The sequence below is a fragment of the Perissodus microlepis genome, chromosome 17 (genome assembly GCF_051167445.1).
Source record: "Perissodus microlepis isolate ML-2025 ecotype Zambia chromosome 17, ASM5116744v1, whole genome shotgun sequence".
Taxonomy (NCBI): Eukaryota; Metazoa; Chordata; class Actinopteri; order Cichliformes; family Cichlidae; genus Perissodus; species Perissodus microlepis.
Window position 1 is genome coordinate 26,183,748 of NC_140477.1, and position 16,886 is coordinate 26,200,633.

The 16,886-nt window shown below is 41.5% G+C and overlaps 1 protein-coding gene across 3 annotated transcripts in view; it reads right to left on the reverse strand.

Moving 5' to 3' along the window:
* LOC146369753 (adenylate cyclase type 1-like) overlaps nucleotides 1-16,886 on the reverse strand; it is a 66,704-nt gene that overhangs the window by 14,218 nt on the left and 35,600 nt on the right. For 2 of the 3 annotated variants that reach the window (XM_084909092.1, XM_084909091.1), the window contains 7 exons: nucleotides 16,475-16,669; nucleotides 14,717-14,814; nucleotides 14,485-14,569; nucleotides 13,640-13,729; nucleotides 11,813-12,087; nucleotides 11,288-11,414; nucleotides 10,793-10,909 (listed from right to left, as the gene is read on the reverse strand). In XM_084909092.1, coding sequence (XP_084765218.1) covers nucleotides 10,793-10,909; nucleotides 11,288-11,414; nucleotides 11,813-12,087; nucleotides 13,640-13,729; nucleotides 14,485-14,569; nucleotides 14,717-14,814; nucleotides 16,475-16,669 — 987 coding nt within the window. Of the gene's footprint in view, nucleotides 1-10,792; nucleotides 10,910-11,044; nucleotides 11,189-11,287; nucleotides 11,415-11,812; nucleotides 12,088-13,639; nucleotides 13,730-14,484; nucleotides 14,570-14,716; nucleotides 14,815-16,474; nucleotides 16,670-16,886 lie in introns of all 3 variants that reach the window. The other variant, XM_084909093.1, reaches the window with a different exon arrangement.

Consider the following 16,886-nt stretch of genomic DNA (forward strand, 5'->3'; position numbering starts at 1 on the left):
CAGAATGGAGTCAACGAATGCTGCACACACTGCTACCTCTGTGGGAGTAGAGAACACTTTCAGGCTGGATGTAGAAGCAGAGGTATGAGACCATATAAAGAGAAACATTTAAACCAGCAATGGTTACCACTGAGGGACGAGTGTTAACCAAACCCATCGTCCACAAGTCCCAACATTGCTCCAACTGTAAACAAGAAAAGTCAGGCATGAGACAGTGTTCAGCATGTAAAAACGCACTTTATTGTTCAAGAACATGCCAGAAACAACACTGGAGACAACATAAGAGACAATGCACTGGCTTAAAGACTAACAAAGACAATGAGACTGTTCAGGTACCACTGCCGCCAGCTCATGTAAACACCCCTCACAAAGTCACATCTCTGGTGGGCAGGCAATGTCTGGTTGAGTGTCTCCTGGACGGCCACAGGCTTCAAGCTCTATGGGATTCAGGCTCACAGGTGTCGATCATCGATGAGAAATGGAAAAAGGACTATTTGCCACACACAGAACTGAGAGATGTAGCCGATATTATGGACACATCTGAACTCACCCCGACCGCAGCAAATGGGACCGACATGCCATATCTTGGGTGGGTTGAGACAACCTTCCAACTTGTTTCCGGAACTGAACAAACTGAGAAATTGACCATCCCCATGTTGGTAATGAAAGGTTTTCAGCTCACATGCCCTATTATAGGTTACAATGTCATTGAATACATTGTGAATAAGACTGACCAAGCTAAACTGTACAGCACAGTGAGAAAAGCATTTCCCAGGCTCAAAAGACACAAGGTGAAAGCTTTTATACAGGCTGTTAGTGCAGATACAGTTGACGAGTACAAAGTGATGACAAAGAAAGACTGTATTACTGTACCTAAACAAAGCCACATGCATGTTGAGGGTCGTATAGCAGCAGGTCCATTTAAACAAGACATGGTCATGATATTTGAGCCAGACTTAAACCCTCAGTGGCCAGACAATCTTGAGTTTTTTGACACTTTGGTTAAAGTTAAGAAGGGTACTTTACCTGTCATAACACTAGGTGTCTCTAACCCCACTGACCATGAAATTGTCATTCCAGGCCGTACATTAGTTGGCTCGGTTCAGACTATTACAGCTGTTTTACCTGTTTACCTGCTGTTTGAAAAAGCCGCATCTGTAGCTACTGTTAACCAGACAAATACACAAGCCCAGTGTAGCTCTAGTGAAGAGTGGGACCCACCTGTAGATCTTAGACACCTGGGTGAAGAGCAGAGAGTATTAGCGAAACAGATGCTCAGAGAGGAATGCCATTCTTTCTCTAAAACAGACAATGATACAGGCTGTATTGAAAAACTGAAAATGACCATCTCACTCAAAGACAACGAACCAGTCAAACGCACATACCTGTCTGTGCCACGGCCGCTCTACCAAGAGATGAAAAGTTACCCGCATGATTTAATAGCACAAGGCTGGGTCTGAAAGTCAGACTCGTCATATTCCTCACCAGTCATTTGTGTTAGAAAAAAAGATGGTACTTTAAGACTGTGCATAGACTACAGAGACCTGAATCGGAAAACCCATCCTGATCGCCAGCCCATCCCACACATCCAGGACATTATGGACAGTTTGGGTGGAAACTCCTGGTTTTTCGCTTTTAGATCAGGGGAAAGCGTACCACCAGGGGTTCATGTCAGAAGAAAGTCGTCCACTCACTGCTTTTGTGACCCCCTGGGGATTATATGAGTGGATTTGCATCCCCTTTGGACTTATGAAAGCCCCTGCAGCATTTCAGCGCTGTATGGAAGAGTGCCTGGATGGGATGCGCGACAACATCTGCATCCCCTATCAGGATGACACATTAGTTTACAGCAAAACGTTCAAAGATCACTTGGAGGATGTGAGAAAAGTGCTCCAGAGATTGAGAGGCTTTGGTATAAAGCTTAAGCCAAGTAAGTGTGACATGTTTAAGTCTGAGGTGTGCTATTTGGGCAGAATAGTGTCTGCAGAGGGCAGTAAAGTGGATCCTGCAGACTTTGAAGCAGTCAAAGCACTCAAAGGTATAAAACCACAAAATGTTGGTCAGCTCAGAAAAATGTTAGGCCTTCTCACCTACTACAGACAATACATAAAAGACTTCTCCAGAAAAGCAGGTTGTTTGTATGAACTGTTAAAAGCTGTCAAAACCCCAGAGAACTCAGACACCACAAAAGGGCCAAGGGCAAGACCAAAGAGAGCCAGTCAAGTTGTGCCCTCCTCAAAACAAATCGTGTGGACTGACCAGCATCAAGGTACGCTTGAGGAACTAATAGACTGTTTGCTCCACCCACCAGTGCTGGGATTCCCAGATTTCACACAGCCGTTCATCGTACACACAGACGCCTCACACAAAGGGCTAGGCGCCGTTTTGTACCAGAGACAAGATGGTAAGCTGCGAGTTATTGCTTATGGCTCCCGTACTCTAACAGCGGCTGAAAAAAACTACCACTTCCATGCAGGAAAACTAGAATTTTTAGCATTGAAGTGGGCTATCACTGACAAATTCAGAGACTATTTGTACTATGCCCCAACATTTACTGTCTATAGCGATAATAACCCGCTAACGTACATTTTGTCAACAGCCAAACTGAATGCCACCACATCAAGATGGGTCGCTGAGCTCGCTGATTTTCACTTCACCATTAAGTACAAACCAGGGAAGGAAAACGGTGACGCAGATGCTTTATCAAAAATGCCACTTGATGTAGAAACCTTAATGAGAGACTGCTCTGAGGAAGTGCCAGCGGACACTATCGCAGCTGCTATCCAGGCCATTGAGGTACAGAAAGACACACCTGCCACATGGACACTCTCAGCTGCAGCAATGTCAGTCACAGCAGAAGGTGAGCCAGCAGAAGCAACATTCACACCCATACCAAAAGAACAGCTTAATGAAGCGCAAAAGTCTGATCCTGTTATAAGCCCTGTGTTACAGTGTAAACAGACAGATTCAAAACCACTGCCCAAAGAGCTAAGAACATTTGACCCTAAGACAAAATACTTGTTCAGAGAGTGGGGCAAGTTAACGCTAGATAACAATGGCATCTTGTACAGACTCACTTCTGCCCGGAAACAGCTAGTCCTGTCAGATCAGTTCAAAAAGACTGTACTTGAAGAGCTGCACAATAATATGGGCCATCAAGGTGTTGATCGCACAGTGTCTTTGATATGTGAACGCTTCTTTTGGCCACACATGCAGGCAGAGATTGAGCATTATGTGAGTGACCAACGTTTGTTCCTGTGTAAAGCAGAAAAAGCCCAGCCATGAAACAAGAGCTCCTTTAACAAACATTGTAACTACGCAGCCCTTTAAGCTGGTGTGTATAGATATGTCTGTGAAGGTTCTCAGTCATCCAGGTCATTGTAGTCAAAGGAGCTTGCAAAGAAAAGCGTCTGGACTTCTTTAAGTTGCTTGAAGACATTTCACCTCTCATCCGAGAGAAGCTTCTTCAGTTCTAAGGTCAAATGGTGGGGAGTCCCAGAGGGATCCCCTGGTGTGTATAGACTTTCTCCATCTTGAAAAATGCAAAGGCGGTTATGAATATATTCTAGTGATAACCAGTGTTGGGACTAACGCGTTATTAAGTAACGCGTTACAGTAACTACGTTATTATTGTGGTAACGAGCACGGTAACTAGTTATTATGCCAAAATCAGGAACGCGTTAGTCGTTACTGGGATTTAGATAGGGTCGTTACTCGTTACTTCGTGTGGTGGCTTCCACAGATTCAGTAACATTAGCAAGTGGTGGAGGCCAGCAGGTGGATGAGAGAAAGGGGAGGCAGGAGGAAGAGAGACCCGAGGCAGCCGCCGGTCCGAGTGTGAACTGAACTTCAGGTAAGAAGTTATGACCTGCAGTCTATCTGGGTCAGATATAAACCAAGTTTAGGTGGTTTAGGTTTCCAACCGTCCCGTAAAAAACTGAGTCGTCTCGTATTCAGAAAAAATATCAGGCGTTTCGTATTGAGGTGAAAAGGAACGCAGTTTGTCCGGTACTTCAGCTACAATGAAAAAGACACAAAGCTGGAGCTGCACAGCTGCCTCTTCTTCTCTCATCCTCTCACCCTCCCTCTCCTGTTTCTACTTCAATCATGAAAACTGATCAATGATCAGCTGATCGGCTTTTCTCTCTTGTTTGTTTATCGCCCACTTTGCGTGAGAAAGAGGAAACCAGCATATGTCGCGTTAAACAACAGCAGCACGTTTAAGCTTGATAAGCTGTTGTTAGATTTTATTTAATATTAATTTCTAGTATCAGCTGATGTTTGCTGGAGCCACAGCTGTAAAAGCTGCTGGTCATGATATCGGTTTGGTTATCTGGTGAGAGGGAAACATGAAGATGAAACCAAGAGATGTCCTTACTGAATCATCAGAGCTGAACAGGTGATGGAGAAACAGGTTTACCTTTTAGGTCACATGAATGAGTTGAAGGGAAGTTAGGAACTGTTTCTGAGAGACAAATAACACCAGGATCCTTTTTTATGTAGCTGACAGCTGGTAACTGTGCAGGGGCGGATCTAGCAAAGTTTTGCCAGGGGTGCCAGGTAGGGCATTAACAGGGAGAGGGGGGCACAAAGAAATACTTTTCTTTCTTATTCTCATTTAAAATGTCCAGCTTTTAAAAAATAATTATCTGAATCTTACAACAAATGATTGATAGATTGATACATATATACCATCAAAACAGTGTACATCACTCTCACAACAGCGTTTGTTTTCATTCAAAGGCTTTATGATTTTTCCTATAATGGTGGGCCGGTCTCTAGTCAAAATGCCCGGGACGATTTTTTGTCCCAAACCAGCCCTGTATGCAGCTCATCTGCAGTCTGGTGTTACCTACATCTTCCTATTCGGAAAGCAGAATTTCTGAGTTCTGAGTACAATCGAAAGCACCACGAATGCAGTTTTTGTATTGGATGTAAAAAGCGCACGTGACGCTGTGATGTAGGCTAGAATCATGGCAGCGGTCAATGACGGTCCAGGCGTGGGATTTCTCTCGTGGAAATATGCACATTATTTTTTTCTTTCTATTGGTAGGTGGCACAGTGCACTTGTGGCAAGTAAGCAAGCTAGAAGACTGGCAAAGTTATGGAAGCAACACATTAACAAGAGAATTCTGAGTAAAAACAAAGTTACTTTCCCTAGTAACTAGTTACTTTGAAAGTAACAAGTAACTTGAAGTAACTGAGTTACTTTTGATAGAAGTAACTAGTAATGTAACTAAGTTACTAATTTAAAGTAACTTACCCAAGACTGGTGATAACTGACCACTTCACACGTTTTGCGCAAGCCTATGCCACCACCTCAAAGTCAGGCAAAACTGCTGCAAACCTGATATTCAATGACTATGCCCTAAAGTTTGGCTTCCCCTGTCGCATTCACCATGACCAAGGAGGTGAATTTGAAAATCAGCTATTCAGTCAGCTCAAGAAACTGTGTGGCATGGCCGGTTCTAGGACAACACCCTATCACCCAATGGGGAACGGTCAAGTTGAACGTATGAACAGGACATTGTTGCAAATGCTTAGAACGCTAACTGAAACACAAATCAGGAATCTATCAACAAGTTAATGTATGCATATAATTGCACACATTGTGAAGTCACTGGCTACTCCCCATTTTACCTACTGTTTGGACGGTCACCCAGGCTACCAGTAGATGTGCTCTTTGGACTGTACTCAGAAACAGATTTTAGTGACCACAGAGACTATGTTGAAAAATGGAGAAAGGGCATGGAGCATACTCTATAGCAAATGAGAATGCAAAGAAAGCTGTTGAAAAGAGCAAAAGACACTATGACACAAAAGTAAGGAGTTCTGTGTTACAACCTGGCGAGAGAGTTCTGGTCAAAAACCTGACACCTAGAGGAGGCCCAGGGAAACTGAGAGACTATTGGGAGGACACTGTTCACACAGTAGTCAGACAAATGGGGCCTGACCTCTCTATCTACGAGGTAAGACCGGAGAGAGGCAGAGGGCGCTCTAGAGTGCTTCACAGAAACTTGCTTATGTCATGTGACCACTTTCCTTTTGAAAAAGTGCCTGAAAAAGATAATCATACAAGACATGAACAGAAAAAGACTGATAAACCCATCTCTGTTGTGCCAGACTCTGATGATGAGGGCAGTGTTGATGAATACCGCTGTCATTACGCACCACCTCAACCTGTGTCCCAGCCATCAGAACAAGAACTTCTCACAGCAACGTCTCAGCCCGCAGCTTCAGTCCCTGCTCTTGCACCAACACCAGAGCCTCTTGCTGGAGACCATCTGGAAGCACCTGACCCAGCTGTTGTGGAGACAACTTGTGAGGAGGCAGAGCCCACTGCAGGTGACATACCTGCCCCTCCTCCACCTGTTGTACTCGAGAGACTTAAGGAGGAGACACCTCAGCGGCCACAGCGAGAGAGACACCCGCCAAGACGGATGACGTATGACCAACTGGGCACCCCATCTTGCTACAGTGTTCAGTCAGCACCGCAACTGCTTCCTGTGTACCCGGGCCTTGTTCCATGGTTTCCAGCTGTGCAGTCATACTGCACCCAGCCCATTGGTTTGTATGGACTCCAGCAAATGTAAGTTGACACTTTTTCACTGATGACTTGAGAACTGTACTTCTGTCATCAAGAAAAAGACATTAACTTTTCCCCATCTGTGGATTATAACCATAGACAATAGACTTTGTGAAGACTCACACATGGACTGGTTATAGACTTTGTCTGCAGTCACCAGTGATGGACTGTGGTGAAACAGGTGTTAAACCCACAGAATTGAGGACATTGGTTCACTCTACTGTTGATGTCCTGACTACAAGAGAATATAGACTAAAAAGCAATTTGTTGGTATAATGTCGGGATGACATTTTTTGAGTGGGGGAGAGTGTGACAGGTTGAAGGACTACTGCATATAAAACTGTTCAGTTAATACTAATTCATATCAGTTGATATAAGGACGAAAATAATGTAAATATGGTAAGAAAATGGTTAAGAGTTTATTATTTTTCATGTTATATTAATGGCTTTCATGTTACTTAAAAGAACTGCAACCTATACATCTCTGATCGGCTAGTAAGCCTTTTCTGGGATCGATTAGTAGTGTCTCTATTCTCCACTAGGGGGCTTTCGCGCGTTCTCCTCACTGCAATAAACGACTGCATGAGAGAAGCAAGTCATAATCACTCTCGTGATTCTTTTCCCCCTGTTTTCAGGTAAAAGTGTTTCAAAGTTGATATATTTCCAATGTGTACAGTGTTAAGATATTTAAGAGGTAATCCTTCATTGTTTTGTAAGCGTTAGAAGCATTATATTACAGTTTTGTGCACATATACGTGGTGGTTTTGAGCCTCAGTTTTGTACTGTGTAATGACCAGTAAGATAACGGCAGGAGCTAAAAACGCCGCTATTGTCAGCCATTTTGTCAGGAAACCTGTTCTGGCATATATAGTAAGCACTTTAGTAGTTTGGTTTATTATTTAGTGTTTTTCTTCCACCATGTGACATTAAGCAGTACAGAATGTGAAACGTTTCTGTTCATTTGCACTGCAATAAACGACTGCATGAGAGACGCAAGTCATAATCACTCTCGTGATTCTTTTCCCCCTGTTTTCAGGGGTGTAACACATACTCTTAGCAATATACTACTATCTCTGGTGCATTTCTCCTGAAATTGTCGCTATACTTTCTCATTGTGTACCACTAACCACTGAAGTTACGTTTCATTTTCCTTCACTCACAATAAAGTCCCTGTTTTCCCTCTATTATGGGCTAAGCATACTTAGATGACTACATATAAGTTTAGCTAGCAACCCTGGCGGATCAACTGATATCACTGACAGCAGACACCAGCTGATGCCTGATTGGTAAATGACATGTTAGTTATTTTGGCTGCTTCATTTTCTGCCCCCCTCTGACAAACACTTTGTAACGTACTTTCACCTTGGATTCTCCATGTAATAGTATTACTATTAGTTCTCTGTAAGTGATGCCTGCTCTAAACTGTGTTGGGTCTTGTGGATGGTTTCACTGTCTTTTGGCTTTCTGTGAATGCTCACTGAAGGGCAGGAACGTCCCAGACTAAAGCCAAATCACCAAATACATACTACAGTTGATGGGATTCTGATTTAAATACAATCCTCCTGACAGAACTGTACTATACGCACTCACTGGAAACTACCAGCTGAAGTCAAGCTTAGGGGAGCTCTTCAGTTGAACATCCTGATTTTGATATTTGCATATTCTCTTACTGCAAGGAAAACAAGATTTAAGATGACCTTAATGTCATTATATCTGTAAAATACTGATGCATAATCAATCAGATGCAGCAGGTGTAAACACATTAAACCAAAGCATTTTTAATACACATCAAAAGCTTTTTAAAAAAACACCCTTTCCTAATAAATATATGTTCATTTAAAATATACAGCAAAGTCTGTGGAAGAGTTTAAGAACAGATCCAGACCTTTTAATTCAAATGAAAAGAAAGCAAAAACAGCCCCAATGTCCTTAAGAAGCCCCAAGTTTGGAAGACCTTTGACACAGTTTGCTGTCTAAGCTCGCCCAAGTGCCTGCTGTAACCAAAACGAGCAGTCAGGGATTTTAGTCCCTTTAGACTTTATTGTTGAAACAACAGCGAAGTAGGCAGGAGAGAGAGGAGGGAACAACAAGCAGGAAATGGTGCAGGGTTGACTTAAACATGGACCCCTGCAGTAGCTTTTCAGCATGCCGGTCACTTGCTCATCCCAGTGACCCAGATCGAATGTTAAGGTGACAACCACTGATTTGTACTATTACTGTTACATATGTTAAAACAATGTGGAGGGGATATTTGCTACATTAATACATTAAAGTTAAAATAAGAAGTAATAATAATAATATCAGTTTATCTTGACTTGTTTAGCAGATATCTGTGCAATGATTTTCACTAAATCTGAGAGTATCTAAGTGCTGGGAATTCTTGCAGTGACATGACTAAAATATTTTTATAGTCTATTTTAAAACATATTGTTTTGTTCATTTGGTTTAACTGCCCCGTTAAGAAATAACAATACAACGATCCTCAGGAAAGACATATTGCAAAGGGGACAAAACTAAAACAAGTAATAGAGCTAGAAAATAAAGACGAATGTGAAGCAGATCACCTGCAGTGAATCACAATACCGTCTATATATTAGAGCTACATAAATGATGCAACAATCGTTTATGAGATGAGATCAGCATGCCTGCAGGTCAAAGCTGCAGTTTCATGTGCATGGAAAACTTTGGTTAAATTATTATGCTGGAGCTGCACAACTTCCAGGCAGTGGAGTCCCACTGTGCTGTGTTATGAATACAGTATATGAGTGAACTTTAGCCCAGAGGAAAGAGAGGAAGCCTTTCTATACACCGTAACTCTGTGGGGTCACCAATGTGCTGGAAACATACTTCCTGACTTCCTCCCCCCTGTGTTTATGAGTCTCAGCCTCAGACCATCCTACATCGTCTCATGTATAGCCCCACCGATTGTTGAAGGAACTATTTTATCTTTTTATTATTATTAACAAATTCCAGCCTCCAGTACTCTCACAGTAGCCATAAAACTCCTCTATTGTTCAAAATGGTATTGAAGATGAAAGGGAACCTATCACATGCTTTCACATTTACTGTCATATGCATAAAGTTTGAAATGATGAGGCCATATGTAAAAGCCTAAAGCTCAGGCTTCTCTGCTTGCACTTTCATGCATATTTCTCTACACTTGGTTCTGCATGATGTCACCGAGAACAGGTACCTTTATTTTAGTCATCTGAGGTACACAGCCAATGATATTAAGCTGGCTTGAGGGGAATGAGGCTAAAGATTGAGAAAGAACTAAGGGGTTGCACCAAGGCCCAGTATGAAATAAATGAGGACATTTTAATCTAGCAATGCTACTTTATTACAGTGGAAACGAGGATAACACATATCCCCACAGTTGTGTGTCTCTGCAAACACGTCAAGTTGCAGTTTAAATTCATTTCTCCTTCTTATTCTGAGTTACTGGATTATATAATGATCAGAAAATTATTTTAGCACGACATCATGTTGTCGCTGAAATGCTAAAATTAAGTGCTTCAAAACAAATGGTTAGGATAGCAGTGTCATTGTCCTAAACAGCTGAGATAATTTCCCAACAATGGGAGTCTATGGTCCCTGCAAAGGGTCTGCAAATCTGTATGACCTGTAAGGGCCATACAGATGATATGATTTACTGGTATGTCTTTTTATTATTCATTACTTATTTAACCATATCTCTTGTAGACATAATACTTAAGACATAAGATGATAACCAAAATGTGAAAAACTGAATTTGAAATTACTTCCTAATTCAAAGAACAAATTGAGTAACAGCAATTCTGGAATTACTGTTACTACTGTAACAGAACAAAAATATTGATAAGATATAACAAAATTTAGAAATGTATGCTTTTTAGATTTTTCCTTCCACCTTCGACCTTCAAATTCCTCAGATATAAGCTCCTGAAAATGCAAAACCAGTAACTAAACTTCTCAAAACCCACATACATGCACTGTACTGAGACATTTACATTAAAAGGCAAAATAGTTGAAAAAAAACAGGTGTGAATCTTGACTTGTCACCTAAAAATCTAGACACCTTCTGACCTGTAAGTCACCAAACCTAAACCTCAGAGCTTCCTAAAGCACCTACTGTGTCAGGGTGTGCTTTCTGATTTCAAAGGTGCTTACGCACTTTAGACTGACGATCCCTGTTGGATGAGCCTGGACATGCCCGCAGATGCTCACCATGTTCCTGGGATTTGACATCAGGAAGTGTTGAGCCACATGAGCTGGCAGCAGGTTGAATAGGATCCTCTTGTTGTCCAGCTTCACTTTTTCCATGTCGTCTCTCTCCTCCTCCGCCTGCATGACATCAGCAATCACGCAACACACACACACACGCACACACACACACACACACATAGCAGATCCTTTAAAAAGTGGCACTGATCTTGACATTTTAAGTTTTAGGCACTATGATGGCGTACTCTAGCTCACAGCAAAGAGGAGATGTAATTGCCCGTGCTTATCACTAGAGGGAGATAATGATTTGCAGACAAGACAAACATGCAGCATCTTCCCAAAATAGAAACATCCAGGCTTTGATGATCCACTGAGACAACCCAAGACTGAGCATAGGCACTAAAGAAAACACAAATCTGTATTACAATGATCAAATCCTGACTAAAACTGAACCCTAGAAGCAAGAACAGGATGTTGAATGTACCAGCAGCCACACACCTGAGTTGCCCAGAGATAGTCAAGTCGCAATTTAAGGTCCAGTTGTCTTGAATGTAGAGCCAGGGCTCCAGAAAAAAGCAACACTGCCAAAACAGGGTCATAGCCCCGTGTGTGCAGAAAGCCACCACTGGAAGATGGAGACATAAAAACATTTTTATAATGTTTATTATTTTTGTTATGTAGGGAAGAACTCATGACAATACAAAAAAATGTCCTGAAATGTGTTGGAGTGGAAGAATAAAGTGGGAAAATATGCATAGAAATACATGCTTCAAATGCAAATACAATGTAAAGCAGAACTTTGCACTGAGTATTTTGATGAGGGAAATATGTCAGATTTTGCTGCAATTCCTCTCCTACTGTTTTAATATTTTGATAATAATTTGATAGGATTTTGAGCTTTGGTCTTGTACTTTCTTGTGTTCTTGTGGATAACAGCAACTTTTTTAGCACACTTAGCCAAACCTGACTATAACCATAAACCTTACATATATTACATATACAAGTCTTAACAACACAGCTTACCCCACAGCTTGACGGTAACCACTGGTCTCCATGACAACTGCATATGTGATGGAGAGTAGAAAGAGGAGGAGGATCTTGGGGAGCGAGGAGACACGAATGTAAGGGATCACGGTGAGGGTCCCCGCCACACAGGAGAGTAAGGCGTAGGCCATGTTGGGACAAGCCCGGTCCGTTGCTGTGGTGTTAGCAGATCTAACCATGAGAGTGTCTGCGGGGATGTTCTCCACAGAGCGGTTGGAGTTTGTCCCAACTTTACCCCAGGGAACACAACCCACCTGAAAGACAATTACTTTGATAATTTATCTTAAAAAAACCTAAAACATTTAATATTAAACAATAAATTTCTCATTGATCTAATGGCATTAAGGTTAGAAACCTGAATAGACAATTTAACAATCTATGTGCCTGATTTGTTCCTTTCCAAGAGATCCTCGACTAATTATTTTGCTACATCACGTCTGGGTACAGAGCACCACGAACATTTGAATAAAGCGTAAGTACAGTGTGATAAACCATGCCTTTAGATTCTGTTTCCGAACCTTATCTTCCCGTGTAATATAAACAGTAAGACCAACCTGCTCGTGCACTCAGGTCGTATTTGCCTTGCAGAAGGAGACAGATTCTGCATGCACGCATTTATCTTCAGAGTACACCCATGTGCAATATGATGACTGGAGAGGCCATAAACTGTTTACTGATCAAGCTGAATGTTCAAATTCAATGGTCTACGACAAGCTGAAATAATGCAAGCCTGGCTATGTGACGTCAGTCTTCTTAAGACACTGGTCTGCATATTAGGTTGTTAAAGGGGTTAGATTTGGATCTGCCCGTTTTTGCCAGTATTTGTGTTTCTTTGCTATGCTAAACTAGTACATTCATAATGTAGCAGTTCATATATTTGACTATCAGGAAAAAGATCCCCAGGAGAAGGTGCAAATTCCTTTGGGGTGACATCAGCTTAAAGTAACTTTTTCTTCTTCTGCTATGCTAAGCTACCTATATCCTGATTATAGTGTTGCCAACTTTTTAACTATTAAAACAAAAATCATATGGGCATTTCCTTTGAAAAATAAGAAAAGAAGAAAAAAATATCCAAATAAAATAGTGGTGTGCTGACACAAGCGCTTCTGTGATACAGTTGCAGTCAAATCAGATTTGGTATTTGTAATCGTGACCAACAATGAAGTTTTGTCAGAGAAAATCAGGAGAATTATCTCTAATCATGACACCCCAGTGCACCTCATACCCAGCCACACCCTCAGACAAAAACTCCCAAATACAAGAAGAGCAGCACAGCACGGAGTGCTCTGACTTCTTCATTGAATAAACCAAACAGCCACTCCATAAACGCATTACACAACACAGAAGAGCCACCTCGACAGGACAAGACTGAGCTGTACGTCTGCGTCTAAAGGATAAAGGTCAATCTTGCAAGGATGACAATGTTCACATTTAGGACAGAGAAGACAGATGGTTTGAAAGAGGAGTGAAAGAGGCCACCTCCCCCTCCCAGGGGCCTCAATCCCTACTCACATCTTATGTCAGGTGACCTATAGAGGTCACAAGGTAGGGTGAGGCAAGATCTCACAGTGGTTTGACCCGTAACCAACGACCCTATTGAGGGTCGGACAATCGGACAAGTAGGGACAATCCCTACTTGAACTGAAGAAGCTTCTCGAATGAGAGGTGACAAAATTTAAAGAAGTCACTCAACATGACTGTGGTATATCAACCATGAATAGGTAATATGCCAAACTACATATACTGAATAGTAACTGATTTTGAACACAGACCATGATATCATTTATATAAATCACATACACTTACCACACAGGCCTGGGTAACAGAGTAGGTGAGCAAAACAAGGAAGACACACAGCACTGTTCGGATCTGGATGGTGAGGCAGCCCGGTTGGCACTAAAGCCAGAGGAAAGGGAGGTTGGCAGGGAGGCGGAAAATAGAAGGAGTAAATGAAGCACCAGTTTATCTACTTTAAATGCATTTTGGACAAATCATTAACCAGGACTGGAAATAAAATGAGTGCATTTTGTGGTGTGGCTCATTATGTTCAGGTCTATTAGAGGAGACACTTAAAGGGTATGATGATAGTTCAATGTAGCATGATGCCACAGTGTCATATAGAGATTATGCGCTCACTGTGCAAAAATGATCATGGTGCTCCGATATGAAGGCTTTTTTTCACACACAAAAATATAATTAATCAAAGATTGCTAAAATGCTAAAAAGCTAAGTCCACTAAGTGTATGCTAAAGGAGGCTAAATAAAAATAAATAAATAAAACTATGAAGTTATAGTAGTGATAGTGAAACACTGATTTATCTAAGAGAAATGTCAGATTATGTCAGATTAGAATTTCATGAAAAAACAACTCTAAAATAAAAAAAAAAAACCACACAATGAACATATATATATAAAATTACCTTAAAGAAATACAAAATACCCCCCAACATAAGCAAAGCAATTACAGAGACTCAAAATTATTTTAAAGCCATATGAAGTAACTTCCTAAAGAATTAGACAACAAAAAGACACAAAATAGTCATTAAGAGGCCCAAAGCAACAACAAAGTGACTAAAACCACTGACAAAGAGTGTATTAAGAGTGTGATCTTTACACGTGTGAGGCTGCTGGGAGAGGTCTGGAAGTCTTACCTGAACACTGGTGAGATGAAGGTACATGACACAGGCCACGTGGAAACACACACACAGCACCAACAGCAGCAGCACCAGCATCCCCCTGAGAGACAAAGAGACAAGAGAGTGAGCAGGGCTTTCCCAGTTTTCACTAAATGCCGTGAAAAAAAGCTCCTTTTCTAACTGGCCCACAAACTTTTTTGCGTAATATGATTGGACATTTTGTGCGTGAATGTGTGTGTCTACATACTGTGGGATCATTAGTAGGTAGATAAGGCCGAACAGGGCAGCAAGGATCAGAGAAAGAACCACAGCACTGATGAACTGGTCATCATATACCTGATGATACTAAGAAAAGAGGAAACAAGAGTTAAAATGTAAATAGAAGAAGAAGCACAAAGAATCCATCCATCCATTGCAAAAACAGTGTAGGTCCATTCAGAGCACTGTGTTGGACATCCTTTATCATGGGGAATCCTGGCATTGCTTTTACATCATCCTAGAGATAAGTACATACGATTGTTTGAAGACAACTACATGGTCATTTCAGTTTTATTAGAAACTGACCAGCTACAAATATTAACATGGTATGATACTAATGAAGTTTAAAGGTGCTATTGTTGGTTTTTACGTCTCGATAGTTTCAGTGTGACTTGAAACTAGTGAGTGAGCACTTAATTTCACCAGAAAAGTCTTTACTGAGATAGTGGATCAGAGAGGCAGAGGGCAGACTTCTATACATTCAGATTGTGTTTTTGAAAAAAGTAGATTCTCTCCCTGCTGGTCATTAGAAAGAATGCAGGTTTAAGACACTGCCACAGACATGGAAGGTACACCCATCTTTTTTACATTGTTCCACCTGTCTTTATCTTACCGTTCATTCTTTTTACTTCTTTTAATATTCTCTGCTTTATTTCAAAGAATAGTTCCTGTCCCCCTTTCGTTCATTTGTCTGCCCTGGTTGCTGTCCTGATTTAGTTCACATGCGGTTTATTATCCCTTTCCCTGTTGTGCTCATTTATTCTCCATGTCCTACCTCAGTATTTGTCATTATCACAACTCTCTGTTATTCCTGAATCTGATCCTGAATCTAGTTTGTTTTCCTTCTACCCTACCTAGACTTTTAGGACACATTTAGACTTCCTGCCTCATATCTGCAGAGCCTTCTGTTTACCCTTTGAAAATACAGGATTTGATTTTTCCGTCTCCTACGGTGTTTCCAATTGGATCCTCACTTGTTTATGACCACAAAAAGTGACAGCCATATTTACTTATCACAGCTGTTTTTACTCTAACAAGAAAAATAGTTTTTACCTAGAATACAGAATGCCACAATTGTGTTTATTTAACTGGAAAAAAGGCTTTTTGGCTCATGTTTGTACTAATAAAAAACTTCACTTCTCTCTTGCAAAAGAAAGGAAAGGGGATGTCTAAATTTGTAAAACATGTGTTTTGAAATAAATCTTGTAGTGCAGGAATATATTTTTAAAAACCCATTATGCTCATTTGTCTCTTCTTTATTTATTGCGCTTCTCCTAAAAGATAGCAAGGCTAAAACAAGTTAAACATGAGAGGCAATTAATTATGTTTTTACTTTGCACAGGTTTTATTTCTTCTGAAACAACTTTAAATGCAGACGCTGACACGCGCGCACACGTCGACGCATGAACCCATCTCTGTTCTGTTTCTCCTTTATGGCTACCCACGCACACATTGGAGAAAGATATCACGTGTGCTGCTCAGACGTTCCCAAATCATTATCTGCACCCCCTCCTGAGAGGGTGGGTGGATTCCTCTTGCACGCACACACACATAGACAACAGGCGTGGGAGAGAGGGAGAAAGAGAATTAGAGCTCGTGTAGGGTGTGTATGTGCGAGAGTAAGACAGAAGGGGGGGCAGTCACGAAGCATGTTGTATCTTGAGCAAAGTATATATTAATACATTTGTATATCTGTTGAAAAGTTACGAGTTTCTCGATCAGATGTTCAGGTCTCGTGTGTCCTCACCCTGCGCTCCCTGTCTCTGCTCCTGTAGAACAGGGTGATGTAGTTGAGGTCTGATGTCTCAGACTCGGTCTGACGCGCTTCGATGAGCCGCCCAATGTAGCGGTTGACTCGCGTTCCTGGCGAGTGCTGCACCGCAGTGGCTGAGAAAGACGTCCGATTCCTCAGCTTCTCCGATGCAGTCCGCAAGGCTCGCCGCTGTCATACAGCGAAAAAGACAACACAATCAGTCTCTGCAGAGACCTGCCTCGTGCGTTAAGGCTGACTGCTTGTCAGCTGATGCGGTGAGGCATACAAATGAAGAGTTTTGTGAGCTCAGCACTTACACAGCTCCTGAGCACAGGAGAATTTGATATAACTCTATAAAGACGATAAAAAAGTTTGCAGACATGCTTGTCTGAATATCTGAGGATAT